Below are 14,056 nucleotides of genomic sequence, written 5' to 3'. Positions count from 1 at the left end.
TGTAATGAAAACATTGCATCGGTGGTGGCCTATGTGCCATATTGTTGAGGTCTCTCGCTCTTTGTTGGTGTAGTGTCCTTGTGAGGGAGAATTTGATACAAGGTCCTTGTAAGGACACTCTGTAGTACAGTGAGGTTCTCACTCTTTGTTGCACCATGGCTTTGAACAAAGAGTCCTAGTCTCTATAGTTGGAGCTTATTCAGAATAGCCATAGGAATGCTAATGCTCTGATGATGTTGTGTTGCTTGTCTTATTATTCCTTATTTCTAAGTTTTCTTTTCTGTAGGTAGAGTCACTGTGAGTAATGTTGTACTGGTGTGATTCCTGGAGGAACCGGTTGAGAGGTGGTAATATTGGAGGTAGATATGGCAATTGCAAAGATCTGTCCATACATACCTCTCGATAAGTCCATACATACCTCTCGATAAGGGGTTATGATAGGCAGGTACTAGAGCTTGTGCCAACTTAAGAGTGACTTATCAAGTTGGTAGAGCTAATGGCTACCTTGGCATGGGAGCATCCACCATTGTGGTGTTGGAGCCACCCTGATAGGTTTCCTTGGTGCCAATGTAATGAGTTGTATCATGGATTTTGTGATGGCATTGGGGGTAGTGAGCATAAAGCTGCTACTATCTAGGCCTTAGCAAATGGACACTCTATACTTATATGGTTTTGGCCACAAATTACACCACCAAACCATATCTCTCCGTGAAAATATATGTGGGTATCCAACTTGAGGAACTAGTTAAGGTTGGCCTTGAGGATTCCCTTGGGACTGGCCTTTGCCACTATTGGACCTTGTGATGGTACTAGCAACAATGAGCATAAAACTGCTATTGTCTAGGCCTCAGCAACTCGTACTTGTATCGTTTTGGCTGCAAATTACACTACAAAACCATATCTCTCCATGGAAATAAGTGTGGATATCCAACTTACGAAAATCGCTAGAGTTTGCCTCTCGAGGTTACACTTGGGATTGGCCTTGCCACTGTTGGATATTTTCTGCCAACTTATCCATGTTCATGTCCTTAACTAGGACTCTTGCTAGTGTTAGTTGGACACTCTTAGCCATTGAGACTTGATGATGCAATCCCTTATCTCTTGGTTCGAGTGGATGGTTTGACATGGTTTTGTAGTTTTTTGAGAATTCATGAACTTAATGGAGAGTGATTAAGATTTATAATTCTAATTTAAGAAGTTTATGCAAGTGATTAAGTATTTTATTATTATTTTTGGTTGGTGTTGCATTCTTCTAAGCTACCAATTCCAACAATGCATGAAAAAATATAATATACATAAACAAAATTTAACTCTTTCACTCTAATAATCCACATCTAATGAAACTCAAAGATTATGCTTTTGGATTGGATTTCACTCTGAAATTACAATTGCTAAACTATTCCTTGGCTTAGTACAACAAGATCAAAGCCTTGTGGACTTCAAATCATGCAAAAAAGCGACAACCAAAATCAAAGTTTTCCTTTCCAAGACATGTAACTAGAATGCAAACAATTTCAAAACCAAATAAAAACAATAAACTAAACATATCACTGTATTTTTCTTAAGTGAACGAAAGAATGCTAATTCGTGTCAAATATATCAAGTCAAAAAGCTTACCTTATAAAGCCTTACCAAATCGAGTGTCATTGGGTCTTATTTTGAATGTCATTGGGTCTTATTTTTCGAACTACGAATACAACTTGTACATTAGTTCGTCCGTAGTATCCTCACTCCAATTGTGACACAAAAATATTTCATGGCTATGAGAGTGAAAGAAGAGCTTTTTATGCAGCAAGAAGAGAATCTAAAAAGGAGGTCACCCTCCAAGAAAGTGAGTCTCAGACGAGTGGTGTTGGATTCGAATCTACCCTCTCCCAAGGTGCATCTCACTTCTTCTCAATATCAGTGACAATATTTGATTTATGGAAAAGACAAAACCACATTTTTCCTATGCAGAGGGGTTCCATAGTCATGGCCATGGCGCTCAGCTCTCATGGGAAGAGATGTGAGCTGAAGAGGACGCGCAGGGTATGTTCCATAGAGGACGTGAAGGATATATCCAATAGAGATGCGGGCAACATGTACGTTTTGGGCCTTATAAAACAGTGCTCTCTCTTTCTCTCTCATTCACATTCTTTTGTAACATCTTTCCTTATTAAGTCTTCTAATGTTGTTTGTCCAAAGAATCTGGCAAAATCGATAGAGGCAACCATAAAGAAAGTCAAAAAGGTCTTGGGCGATCTTTTGTAACAAGCATTGATTCATAGAGTGGCACTACTTAAGTCTCTGATATGAAGGTATGCCCAATCAATGCAGCTGAAAGATTTGCTCTGACAGACTAGAGTGAGGACATCAACCTTAGATTTTGTGTTGCGGCCATCAAGGCCAACTTAACATAAGCTTTACCCCACCCTATCTTTTGGAGGGTCTCTGATCACCCTTTGCACCTAATGAGAGTAAGGGTCTTTACAGACAAATCCCCTCCCGTTGACAGCCAGGGTTGAACAGGGGAGAGGCACCGCCAATGAGGGGACAGGCATGTAAGATCTCCATTTTTCAATGATAAATATAGAATTCTTTGAAGATTACAGTGCTGCATGCACTAAACAATATGTCCAACAGCATAGCTTTTCTTCACCACCAAAAACTATACAGTTAGAATGCTTCTTAGATCACGGCAGTTCGTAGTGACAATTTGCTAGAAAGGTACGCCTTCACTTTACTTCTCTTGCTACTTTCACAGCTTGCAATTCTGTACTAGATTCACTCAAACAAGGTGCTCTGTTGCAGTTGGCTTCAATGGTGGACTACATGTGTGAGGCTTGGTAGTATACAACAAAACCATAGGTCATGTTTGGGTTTACAAATTTCAAGAGAACTTGTCGTCATCAAGATCAGTAATTATATCACTATGGAGGCCAATGAGACCCTAAACAGGTCTTTGTATTTTCTTGAATGCAAAGTCAGCAAAGTCCTTAGGGTCTATGTATTCTCTTGAATGCAAAGTCAGCAAAGTTTGCAGCATCATGGTAGTTGCCAGCAGTAAGGTCATCCGCCACCCTCTTACTTGAGTTGAGAGGAGGTGGTAGAGATCTGGCAGCCTTCTGTTTGAGTGCTTGTGGAGGAACACAGTCTAGATCATCGTCGGTAGGTAGAAATCCCTCTGGTATGTACATGGTGTCCTCTTGGACCCCATTTCTCATCTTTGATACAGATGAGGGCTGGCTTGGTGGAGCTTGGGAACCCCATGCCAATGCAGAAGAGTTTTCATTCTTTTTTGTGGTCTTCTTTGCTTTTGTTTTTCTCCCATCTTTGAAATCCTCTTCAATGCCCTTCATGCTTGACCCTGTTTTGGCCCCACTTTTTACTTTTTGGCCACCCTCATTGTCTTTTCTTGGCTTCAAAACTGGTTCAACATTCTCATTGCTGCCTTTATATGTGCTTTGATGTCCTTCAATAGCCCTGGCAACTACATCAAGTATGCGTGCACCATACTTGTTGCTCTTCACCCTGTTGGTTTTAATTGCCCAGGTTAGCTGAGCAGCAATCCTCACACATACATAACGTATATACCTGCATGCATACATACACCCACATATACATGCACGCTTGCATACATACACACATGCCTACAGACAAGTAAGTGATTACATACTTCCCAATGCCATTCACTTCCAGCAGCTCCTCAATAGTTTTTGGTAGCTTTTTACTTATTTGCTGAAGCTCTGAGTTCCTGCAAATGATTACATTAACAAATTGCATTACAACCCTCACTAAGCCTCAAAAATGAGCAAAAATATAATGACAAACTTATTGATTTATACGAGATATTACCCCATGATATGGTACGGCATGAGGTTACCGCCTGCTTCATTGACCAAGTCCAGACGAAGTTTCTGTAAGTTGGTATAGATTCTGGAAGAGAGTGCCTGCATAACAACACTTTTTCTGTGAATACCCTTAGCTCTTTGGAAAATATATTTTCAAGGCAGACACATAGAGATGTGTGCCTGAGAAGAAAAGCAGCTTACAGGATCCACCCATGCTTGAGCTTGGCTCAAGCTTTCTTCTGGAGAGTTGATCTTTACTGTGGACGTTTGCAGACTCTTCTTTGAGGATTCCACTCTCTCCAGGTTTTCAGTTCTTTTCGATGCAGGGAACCTGGTTTATCAATTAGCTTAGTGAGACACATGCATTCAAAGTCATGCAATGGTGTATAGATAAATGCATACAGACTAGCTTGTGCACACCATCTCCTAGGTGCATACAAGGAGACCAGCATTCCAAATTCATGTAGACTGCACCAAGCTCAAGATGTGAGCTTTACCTTACATTATGAAGAACTGTGATCATGTGGTAACAGCTTCAATCAACAAACCTGATAGCAGAGAGAGAGAGAGAGAGAGAGAGAGAGAGAGACCTCATGATGAGCTTGTGTCCAGAAAAGAGCTCTTTTGACTTCAAATCATTAACCTAAACAAGCACCAAAGCACAACATTAGACATAATGTAATGTGTTTGGCAACCAGATGACAAGGTCAGAACCGGATACAAGTGAGTCAGCTGTAACCTTCAGGACTGATGATATCGAGCCAAACATGTCACTCTTATTGATATCTTCCCTTAGTATCCCTTCAAACACCATTCGATGCAATATACGCTCCACAGCTCCCTTGCTAAGACTCTTCCCTGTTCCATGGAATTCCAGCCTCTCATGCATGTGTTTCTTAACCTGCATGACCAAGAAATATATTGACATCCAATGCCACTATGCCAGCAAAGCTATGTCAAAGCAAGATAAATTGAAGGCCAAGCATACCAAAACAAACCTGCTGACTCATGGAGCCACGAAACACATCCAGCACATGAGACAGGGAAAAGCGCTGACCCATTGCCATGACCAACTGGACCTATTGCATCAAGTAAACAGGTACCACTGGTAAGTTAGATGGTATGAATTTAAAGTTAATGCTGCTACTCGAACAAGTAGCCACAGAACGTGTTTAAGTAGAAGAGGTGATCCCTGTGAAGGTAAGGTTTCATACAAGCTGTTTTGCCGTCTCAGAAACGTCCTCTTCAACTGCAACCACAGCTTTAGAGCAATTATCACAAGTGCCTTTGCAGCTAGAGCCATCAAATTTCTCACCAAAGTGAGCAAGCTGCACTGATCTTCGGCAATCCACATCGTTCTCACAGTAGCCAACCTGCATGTGGGCGTTCAAGCATTTACTGTTTGGGTTTCATGAGAAATAAAGACTATGCAAGGTGTGTGCGTGGACTTTCAAAGCGCATCTTTATCCACATGATGTACCATTCGCAAAAGGTTTTCAATATTGGTAGTAAGTTGGGTGCTGGAGCTGTTGGATGGCGAGTTCCAGCTACGGTTATTCCCTTGGTTTGATGGAGTGCATTCTGCTGCCCCTTGAGTCAACATATGCTTTAATCTAATCTGCCAAGGGAAAATATACCGTGCAAAATGATGCATTAAAAACCACATGCACGTGGGAGCAGTCTCTCCTTACGGACAGGGTCTCCAAGTATTGTGAACTCGTACTTACATAATCACCATAGTTGTAGTACATAAGGCATGATGCAGGGAGGTTGTCTCTGCCAGCACGACCAGATTCCTGCCACAGACAGCTAAGGTCAATCAGTCACAGAGTTTAGGTTTAGAGTTTCTTGACCTTCTACAGGCATGTTAATTCTACTACTTAAAACCAGCACCTGATGATAAGATTCAATTGATTTGGGGATTGAATGATGGATAACAAATCGAACATCGGGCTTGTTTATCCCTGCACAAAGACAGCCAAATAAGATGTTTTGGGATTACTAAGTTCTGTTAGCACCTTGCACAGACCATAAGCAAACACGCGCACACACCCATTCCAAATGCTACTGTGGCACATATGATGTTGATTGCATCCTTGCTCCATTGGCGTTGCACATGAGCTCGTTCATCAGGCTCCATGTTGCCATGGTAAAAACCAGCATTATGGCCATATTCCTGCAGAAAGTGCACAAATGCAATGGTGAACAATGGCAGCATTACTTACCATAATCAACACCCCAAGCATGTCAAACTCTTAGCACCAATGTATGCAACTATCCTTACCTTTAGCCTTTCTGAGACTCTTTCACAGTCCATTCGGGAAAGGCAATAAACGATCCCAGATTCATTGGGATAATTCGCTTTGATGAACTTGTCAATGTCATCCAAGCAATTCTTCGTTTTGGTAATCACAGCATACCTGTGCCAAATGCAGAGTTAACCACCATGTATGCAGCAAGTGAACACTTCAGAGGAATATGATGAACCCACCTCAAGTTTGGTCTGTTAAATGTCTGTCTAAATACAATGCAGTTTACGAGTCCAAGGGCACGGACTACGTCTTCTTTAACACTCAGAGTTGCTGTGGCTGTGAGGGCCATCAATGGTACAGTAGGGAATTTTTGCTTCAGTACTCCCAGACCCTGTTTAGAAGGCACTCTCATGGCAAGTCAGCCCATGCTGAAGCTAATAAGATAGCCTTGCCTTCATATATATCTCAAAACAAGGTGGACTTACAGCACCTACCTGATAGTCAGGTCGGAAATCATGGCCCCATTGACTGACACAATGAGCTTCATCTATCACAATCCTCGCGAGAGATCCTCTTCTATGCAAACTGTCTAGATGCCGGCATAGATTGTCACTCCTGCAGCCACAATAGACCTCACCATTCAGGTTGTATGGCATGCTGCATTTCCTATGCATCCACAGTTCTGATAACAAGTAAAAACCAGCCAGCATTGACAGGCAGTCAGCTTGCAAATTATTCCATCAAGCATGGGCCTACCTAGCAATTTTCTCAGGTGTTACATACAGCATTTTATATTTACAATATGCTGAGTTGAGCTCATTCAATATCTGCTGTTGTTCTTGCCACTCCATACTTCCACTAAGGTATGCTGCAGGAATGTTGACCTGGACAATTCACATGTATTTCAAAACATGGTGCACCCAGCCCCTACAACCTGTGTCTTGTGTACATGACGAATAAAGGAAACCACGGTACTCAGAAAACCAGGTTTCTAGAATATTTACTTGTGACAGATGCATGATTTGATCTTGTATGAGAGAAACCAGTGGTGATACAACCAGAGTAACACCTGGACCACAAACAGCAGGAAGCTGCCAAAAAAGAAGTTAAGGTTATGAACTGATATCAGATGAGTTTATCGAAAGTGATACAGCAGCCTGGTGCTTTGGTTTTCAGTATGTCATTTTATCAAGTGCTCATGAACAGATCAAGCTGCCTCCCATCAACAGATGCAAAAGTTCGTCATTCTTTACCCAGATTCTATCTCATCTGCCATTCAGGTGGTGGCCCTCAATGCCTTTCCCAAGACCTGGTGTCCACCTGAGAGGAACATCTAGCAACTGGTACACAGGCTTGAACCCCTGCTCCTCAGCGTCCAACCAGAAATGCTTAAAATGCATAGTCCCGTACTAATTTAAGAAAATATTACATTGCATATGATTTTAACGAGCACAAACTAGCTTTTCAACCACCGCGTGGAACGCTTGCCCCAAAGGCAATTACTACGCTCCCCAAGTAACAATGCTGTTATTGTGTGATCCAAAACCAGTGTTTTGTCACTAGAGCCCACCCTAAATATTGCCCCGCCACCACAAACATTCTTATCTATGCACCCTACATTTCTTGACCTTACTGCTTGTAGATCAACACCAGGTCCAAGTAACATTTGTCTATGATTTATTCCATCTTATCTTTGTACCTATGCATAAACAAAAGCAGTTGCATAAACCTAGGAAAAATCAGCACCATGTATCCCAACAAAAGTTCATCTATCACTTAAGACAACAGTGAGAAGCACAGAAACATTTGAAGAGGTATGGAAGCACAAGCAGGGCTGCAAGGCTGCTGGTGAAGCAAAGAAAGCTGCAAGTGCTGGTCTGCTAGAGTACTAGTCTTCTACCAAAACAGCCCATACAACATTGTTCAACAAAAAAAAATAGTACCTGATATGTGAGGCTCTTTCCACCACCTGTTGGCATCAATACAAAAACATCATTGCCACTCATTGTTGCATTTATGATCTCACGTTGATTCGGTCGGAACGAATGGTTGCCAAAATATCTCCTATTGTTTATCTAGAGAAAAAAGAAAATAAAAAAACAACACCTTTCAGGAAGAAGAGTGGGGAAGGGAGGGGGTCTTAATTCAAACGAACATTAGAAACAAACCTCCAGCTCTCGCGTCCAAGGGAAATCCCTTTTGCTCCATTGCATGTCTCCAGAACCTTCACTGTAATTTACACTCTCAACTTGCACTCTTGGTGGAGGTTGAGGGCTGCAAAAGGATGGTGAAGGAGTCTTGAAATGCTCCAAATTTCCAAATACAGCCTCAGTTCGTAGCCCAGAAGACATGGACTCTCTTGGGCGGTTCAAAGATTGTGCACCCAGGCTTTCTGGCAGATTAGAGTAGTCTACACTGGTCCTAGTAGGAGTCACCAGTGGAGTTTGTCGTCCAACACCTCTAAAATCTGAGACTCCATTGATAGGTGAAACACATGCTGAGAAATGTGAACTGCGTCTCTCATCATCAAGTACAGATGATTGCAAATGTTGTTCTACCAGCTGAATCTCATTATTCAAACCTAGCCTGCCATCGTCATAAAAACAATGTTTGTACAGCTAATACCAAAGTACTATCTTTAGAATGAATTGTCTAGAACTACTCGCCTTTCCACACGAAGCTCCTCTGATCGCTCAGGAGTCAACTCAGCAGCATTGTCAAGAAGCTCATTTGACACCTGTATCAATTTGTCCTTCATCTCTTGAAGATGCACCTTTGCCTCCTTGCAAAAATAGACCTGCAATAATGCAAACACTATGAAGATAGCTGAAGATTTGCACTCAATGGTATAGGGTACATACCCACATAATGGTTAGGTACCATGTCTGGCATACCTTCACACCATGCCTACATAATGTTTCTTTGTTTGAAGCTTCAGGAGTTTCTGGAGACAAGAAAGGTGAAGTAAAATCAATCCTACATCCGGAAGGCATGCATGTGGCAGATTTTTTAAGAAAACTCGGGGTAGACATTTGAGTGCCCCCTTTCTCGTAGTGTTCCGAAACAATCTGATCAATATCAATGGCCTGTCAAAGCACCATGCACATTTCAATATCAATGGCCTGTCAAAGCACCGTGGACATTTCAATTCAAGACTAGAGGCTTAACATGCTAACAAAAACAGTGTTTTCGTATCACAACTCCAGCTTTGTAGATGATATTGAGAGTAGAGAAGATTTCAAGCACCTGGAGAAGTTCATCGTCATCTTCCAGATTTACGATATGATTGTTTTGCTGCACATCAAGTTTGGCAGAGTTTACACACATCTCAGATAATGCATTGCCATTCACAATTTTGGTCATGCAATCCCTTGAAGAAGCATGAACACTTGCTCCAGGTCTTGAAATGCTATTTGAGCTTCTCACACTCATGGAGATGTGCTGTAAGGAGTCACTGACATGCGTTACTGAATCAGTGGGAGGAGACACCGTGTCAATCACTGTTCTTGGGTTATTGCCTGACCCATTGGAAGGCATTGAGTTTTGAGGACTTTCAATGGTCCCAATTCCCTGGGGTCGTCCCACCTGAGTTCTGTAGAACTTGCTTGCTTGAACCTGAGAATCCGCAGGCCTCGGAATCCTGAAAAGCTGGTCATTTGTATTATCGAAGGCTGTATTGAAGCCCGACTTTGCATCAAATGCACAAGTTGCCCCTTTTTGCATTTTAAAAAAACCTTGCACATCCTTGACAGGCGCACTTACACCTGGTCTTATGTAATCAGACCTCTTGCAGCTTTCCAACTTCTTCCAAGCCTGTGAAGCAAAACTCGTCTTAGCCTGCTCTAATTAATGTGTTACAAAACTAGATTTTAAATGCACATAATTCAGTCAGTAAGACTGTAAAAAAGAAACAGCATGCAGACTCATAGTAGATCGAGAGGAACCTTGCGAGCTAATAGCTCTTGCTCACCACTAGGTGAGATTACACAAGCCATGGACCTGAAAGATACAACATGCCCCCGTTAAAACCCTGTACATTTCATGAACATCATCATCGTACGGAATTATAGCATGACGTTATTTACTCTCATCCTACACATGCACCATTTAGCGTGGTCGAAAAGATGTTGCTGCCGGCACTCATTCTTGACTCATCAAAAAGCTTGTGACAGAATGCTCGGAATGATTAGGCCAGATGGAAGCATGTATGCATTGCAATTTAATACTGCGTGCATTGCTCTTCACTACAAGAAATAGGTCACCACTGGATGAACACAATTGGCATGGAGCAAACTTTGAGTACTTGCTTTAGTTATCTGGAGCAAAGGAGAAAGGCACAAGCTATTAAGAACTTCAAAGGCAAGAACCGGAAACAGACAAGCTGCTACTATATTTTGCTACAATCTATGTGAAGCTGTGACCACTGGGCCTGCAGCATGTTGGAGTAAAACTGCTGAATTGTGCTTGAAAAAGGGCTTCTGTCTTCTGCACTGAGGTTTGTGAGGAGGCTGCTGCTATTTGAGCACTTTTTCTAACTGAACCAACCTTTCTTTTCTTGCTGAACCAACCCCTCTATGCTGCCCACAAGCCTTTGCTCATGCTGCAACGAATCCACTTGGGCATATGCTGTTCATTTCAAGCATATACTGACTCTGAACTAGTTTGGTATCGAGTGTGCCCAAAGATTCTCTCTAGTTGGGTCATGTAGATTGCCATTTTCTTCCGCACTTTACCAAGTATCTATCAGTTGACCCATGCTACTTATAGTCCTCATGAATCAGGCTTTGTGAAGGCTAGTAACCTTCCCCCCTGTTGGGTCTGTCCTAAACTTCCTCAGTTTTGTAGCAGTCTCATTCTGAACCATATCTAGCCACACTTTGGTTATGCCAAATGCCTCAACTTTTCCTTAACACCTCCCCAAAAAATTCATCCATGAATCAAGGAAACAATGTGCACAGCCCAAAGCTTTCAGCTTCATCTTCTCATAGTTATCTGCAGCATGAGCCGAAGTTGGCCTAGAGTGGAAAATGCATCCTGCTGCTTGCTCGCTTGCATATGTTTGGCACATCATACATTACAGGTGATTTGGCCATTATATCCAGTTATGCAAATTTCAATTTACTTCCTCTCACCTCACAACCGGCTGGACAAGTTGGCTTGTGCTGCAGATATTGAGAGCTCCTAAAGATTACTACACTTGATGCCTTCTGGGAACCACTTTATCCCTGTTGTCCAAAATGATACCATCCTCGCATTCAGAGCAAATATTCATGTCCATCTCCACAATGGCACTTGCAGAGAGAATACTCCTGCAAAGACACTATCTCCTAAAGTTCAGAGGTTAACTAGTGAGATGTGTCATATGTGCTAAAGGAGAAATGGAATGCCAGAAATCACAAGGATGGGGCTTTGCTTGCAATAATTAGAGGTGTAGAAAGATGGGAGAAATCTATGAGTAGGAAGAGCAGGGGAGGTTTTACTTACAGCACGTCACATGTACTCTACACTGTAGTGCATGATGACAAGATGGCTCGTCATCAGTGCATCATTGTACACCAGTAGGACCCTTTAGGATACAATTTTGTCGTATGTCGTGGCCCCATTGTAAGCCCCAATCCAGGATATGTCATGCACGAGCTATGTAGGTTTTTCCTCAGCCATAGAGTGTCAGTCAGTCAGTCAAGTCCCTTAACCCACTTGAAGAGAATCATGCATGCATATAGAAGTCCGTAGAAGCCTTAGGGTTTGCATTAGGTCATGGTCTGCATTGCATAGCATTCATCTCATGTGGATGTGAACCTTCCCTTAGCATTTGCGACATGCGGGGGATTGATCGTAATAAAACAACCTTAGGCTTAACTAAACTATACTTAATTACACTTAAGAGATAGACAATCCCCCGCATTTGCGACATGCGGGGGATTGATCGTAATAAAACAACCTTAGGCTTAACTAAACTATACTTAATTACACTTAATCAATGCAATGCAATGCAGCTATATTAAATGGATGAGTTACAACGAAGATCTATAAATAGATCTATGTTGTTCCTAGATGAGTATCTATCTCAGGAAGAGAGAGAGAAGCTGAATGCTGATGATGAATGACTGTTCCCTTCTCCAATGCTGAGGTCCACCCTTGGAATGCTAGCTTTCCTCTATGTAGGGGGCAAGAGATGCCTGAACTGAATGCTTACTGTCTGCTGAATATGCTGATGGTGACGCTGAATGCTGAACTGGTTGACTCCCCTTGCGCCCTAGGAAGGAAACGCTGAGAGGATGCCCGATGCTGAGACGATCTTCTGAATGAATGATGTGCTACCTTTTATATGAGTTATGCTGCTGGTCGGTTGCTCAGTACTGTTGTCAGCCAGCCATCTGAGACCTCACGACTTCTGAGAGGATGCCCAATGCTGAGACGATCTTTTGAAAGAATGATGCGCTACCTTTTATATGAGTTATGCTGCTGGTTGGTTGCTCAGTACTGTTGTCAGCCAGCCATCTGAGCCCTCACGACTTCATTAAATGCCTCACGACTTCATTAAATGCCCTAATAATGCTGTTGGCTAGCTCCACAGTCCATGAGCTGATATGGTTAAATGCTCTAAATGCCTATGATGCTTTACGTGCTGCTGTGGGTGCTGTAGAAGCCCCCTTATGTTAGAATTGTGCATCTCAGTGTTCTGGGGCTTTACCATTTATTTGGTATTTCATTGGATTTTTCTCCTATTTGTTTGTCCAGGGGCAGTCGGCCAGCCCTAGAGACAGTCAACCAGTTTTCCACCTGCACTATATAAGGAGTTCCCCATTATTCACTCTTTCATCCACTTCCCTTGCACATAGTTCAACACTCAGTTGCTGGCCATTGCCATTGTAAAGCTTTACTGTTGTTATAAAAGGTGATCTTGTCCAACCATAGTAGCATGGGAAGGCCGTTTCCACCCCTTGGGAAGACGGTGGAACGTGTTCCCCCAAGGCTAAGATGCCTAAACCGGGTGGAACGTGCATGGGGGAACGATTTGGCATGGGAACGGCCAAGGGAATGTAGGGGAACGGTTACATGGAACGTTTTTTATGTTTGGCCAAGGAAAAAAAAAAGTGTACCTGCTGTCGCGAGCCGCCTGTGGATACCCTTGAAAGACGTACCCTATTGTCGCCTGCCCGCATACTTCCTAGGCCCGTGCGGTGTGCGTGCTTGACAGCTCTCTGAGTCATGAGTGGGCTCCTATCTCGAGTCTCTTTAGACTTCGACTCCTACTTTCCAAGGCAAGGCAACAAGGTTACTTACTTTTCCCTCTCTCTCTCTCTCATTCCCCCTTACCGTTCCCCCTCGTTTCCATTCCCCCTGTGGCCCGTTCCCGTTCCCCTTATGGGGCTTTCGTTCCGTTCCCGTTCCCGTTGCTACTATGTGTCCAACTCCCTCAATCTCCTTTGCACTCTCTCATATGTTTACTGTTTATGCTTCCGCCTGTGCTTTCTCCTTCATGGTATCATATGCTTAGGTCCAGGCTGCTCCAAACTCTGCAAATCTACCTACCTTGTTGTGCGTTTTGCTTCCATCACTTCTCCGGCTCTGCAGATCAATCCATGCAGTAGCTGCGTTTTCAGTACATTGCTGCGTTTCTGGTCCAGCCCTCTTCTGGTTGCTGTCGGCCAGCCCTACAGCTGTGTTTTGCTCTTCAGAGCCAGATTTTGAAGTGTTTTGGCTGCGTTTTCTACTAACGTCTGTTGGTGGTGCGTTTCTTGCTCGTGGTGCTGCCAGACAAGTCGCTCTTCACTATCTTCTTCCTCCATGAGTCCCTGCCCTTCCGGTAGGCAGTTCCTGGTGGATCTTGGACTGTTTTGTTGTTGTCCCGCCTCTTTCTCTCTACGGTTTGAGAGGGGGCTGATTGTTCCTGGTGCCTCGCTTCGTTGGAAAGCACTTGAGAGAAGTGTTTGAGAGCTGAGATTTGTTCTTTGCTGCTGTCGATATAGC

General features: G+C 43.0%; 1 protein-coding gene across 2 annotated transcripts in view; it reads right to left on the bottom strand.

The window, feature by feature from the left end:
* Positions 1-2,552: 2,552 nt before the first annotated feature.
* LOC147633830 (ATP-dependent DNA helicase Q-like 4A) overlaps positions 2,553-14,056 on the bottom strand; it is a 37,869-nt gene continuing 26,365 nt past the window's right edge. Inside the window, exons 3-25 of one of the 2 annotated variants that reach the window (XM_086804885.1) lie at positions 10,027-10,081; positions 9,329-9,895; positions 8,977-9,168; positions 8,749-8,879; positions 8,251-8,668; positions 8,026-8,157; positions 7,087-7,173; positions 6,839-6,966; positions 6,577-6,697; positions 6,322-6,473; positions 6,115-6,250; positions 5,883-6,006; positions 5,724-5,794; positions 5,558-5,626; positions 5,311-5,448; positions 5,045-5,203; positions 4,829-4,909; positions 4,570-4,731; positions 4,421-4,473; positions 4,032-4,161; positions 3,835-3,929; positions 3,656-3,733; positions 2,553-3,510 (exon numbers count right to left, since the gene is read on the bottom strand). In XM_086804885.1, the coding sequence (XP_086661011.1) occupies positions 2,976-3,510; positions 3,656-3,733; positions 3,835-3,929; positions 4,032-4,161; positions 4,421-4,473; positions 4,570-4,731; positions 4,829-4,909; positions 5,045-5,203; positions 5,311-5,448; positions 5,558-5,626; positions 5,724-5,794; positions 5,883-6,006; positions 6,115-6,250; positions 6,322-6,473; positions 6,577-6,697; positions 6,839-6,966; positions 7,087-7,173; positions 8,026-8,157; positions 8,251-8,668; positions 8,749-8,879; positions 8,977-9,168; positions 9,329-9,895; positions 10,027-10,081 (3,814 nt within the window). In that variant the 3' untranslated portion in view covers positions 2,553-2,975. The remainder of the gene's footprint in view (positions 3,511-3,655; positions 3,734-3,834; positions 3,930-4,031; positions 4,162-4,420; positions 4,474-4,569; positions 4,732-4,828; positions 4,910-5,044; positions 5,204-5,310; positions 5,449-5,557; positions 5,627-5,723; positions 5,795-5,882; positions 6,007-6,114; positions 6,251-6,321; positions 6,474-6,576; positions 6,698-6,838; positions 6,967-7,086; positions 7,174-8,025; positions 8,158-8,250; positions 8,669-8,748; positions 8,880-8,976; positions 9,169-9,328; positions 9,896-10,026; positions 10,082-14,056) is intronic. The other variant, XM_086804886.1, reaches the window with a different exon arrangement.

This window comes from Cibotium barometz, chromosome 11 (genome assembly GCF_041138505.1).
Source record: "Cibotium barometz isolate CiBa-2024 chromosome 11, ASM4113850v1, whole genome shotgun sequence".
NCBI lineage: Eukaryota > Viridiplantae > Streptophyta > Polypodiopsida > Cyatheales > Cibotiaceae > Cibotium > Cibotium barometz.
The sequence above is the reverse complement of the archived record's forward strand: the minus strand, read 5'-3'. Positions and strand labels throughout refer to the sequence as shown.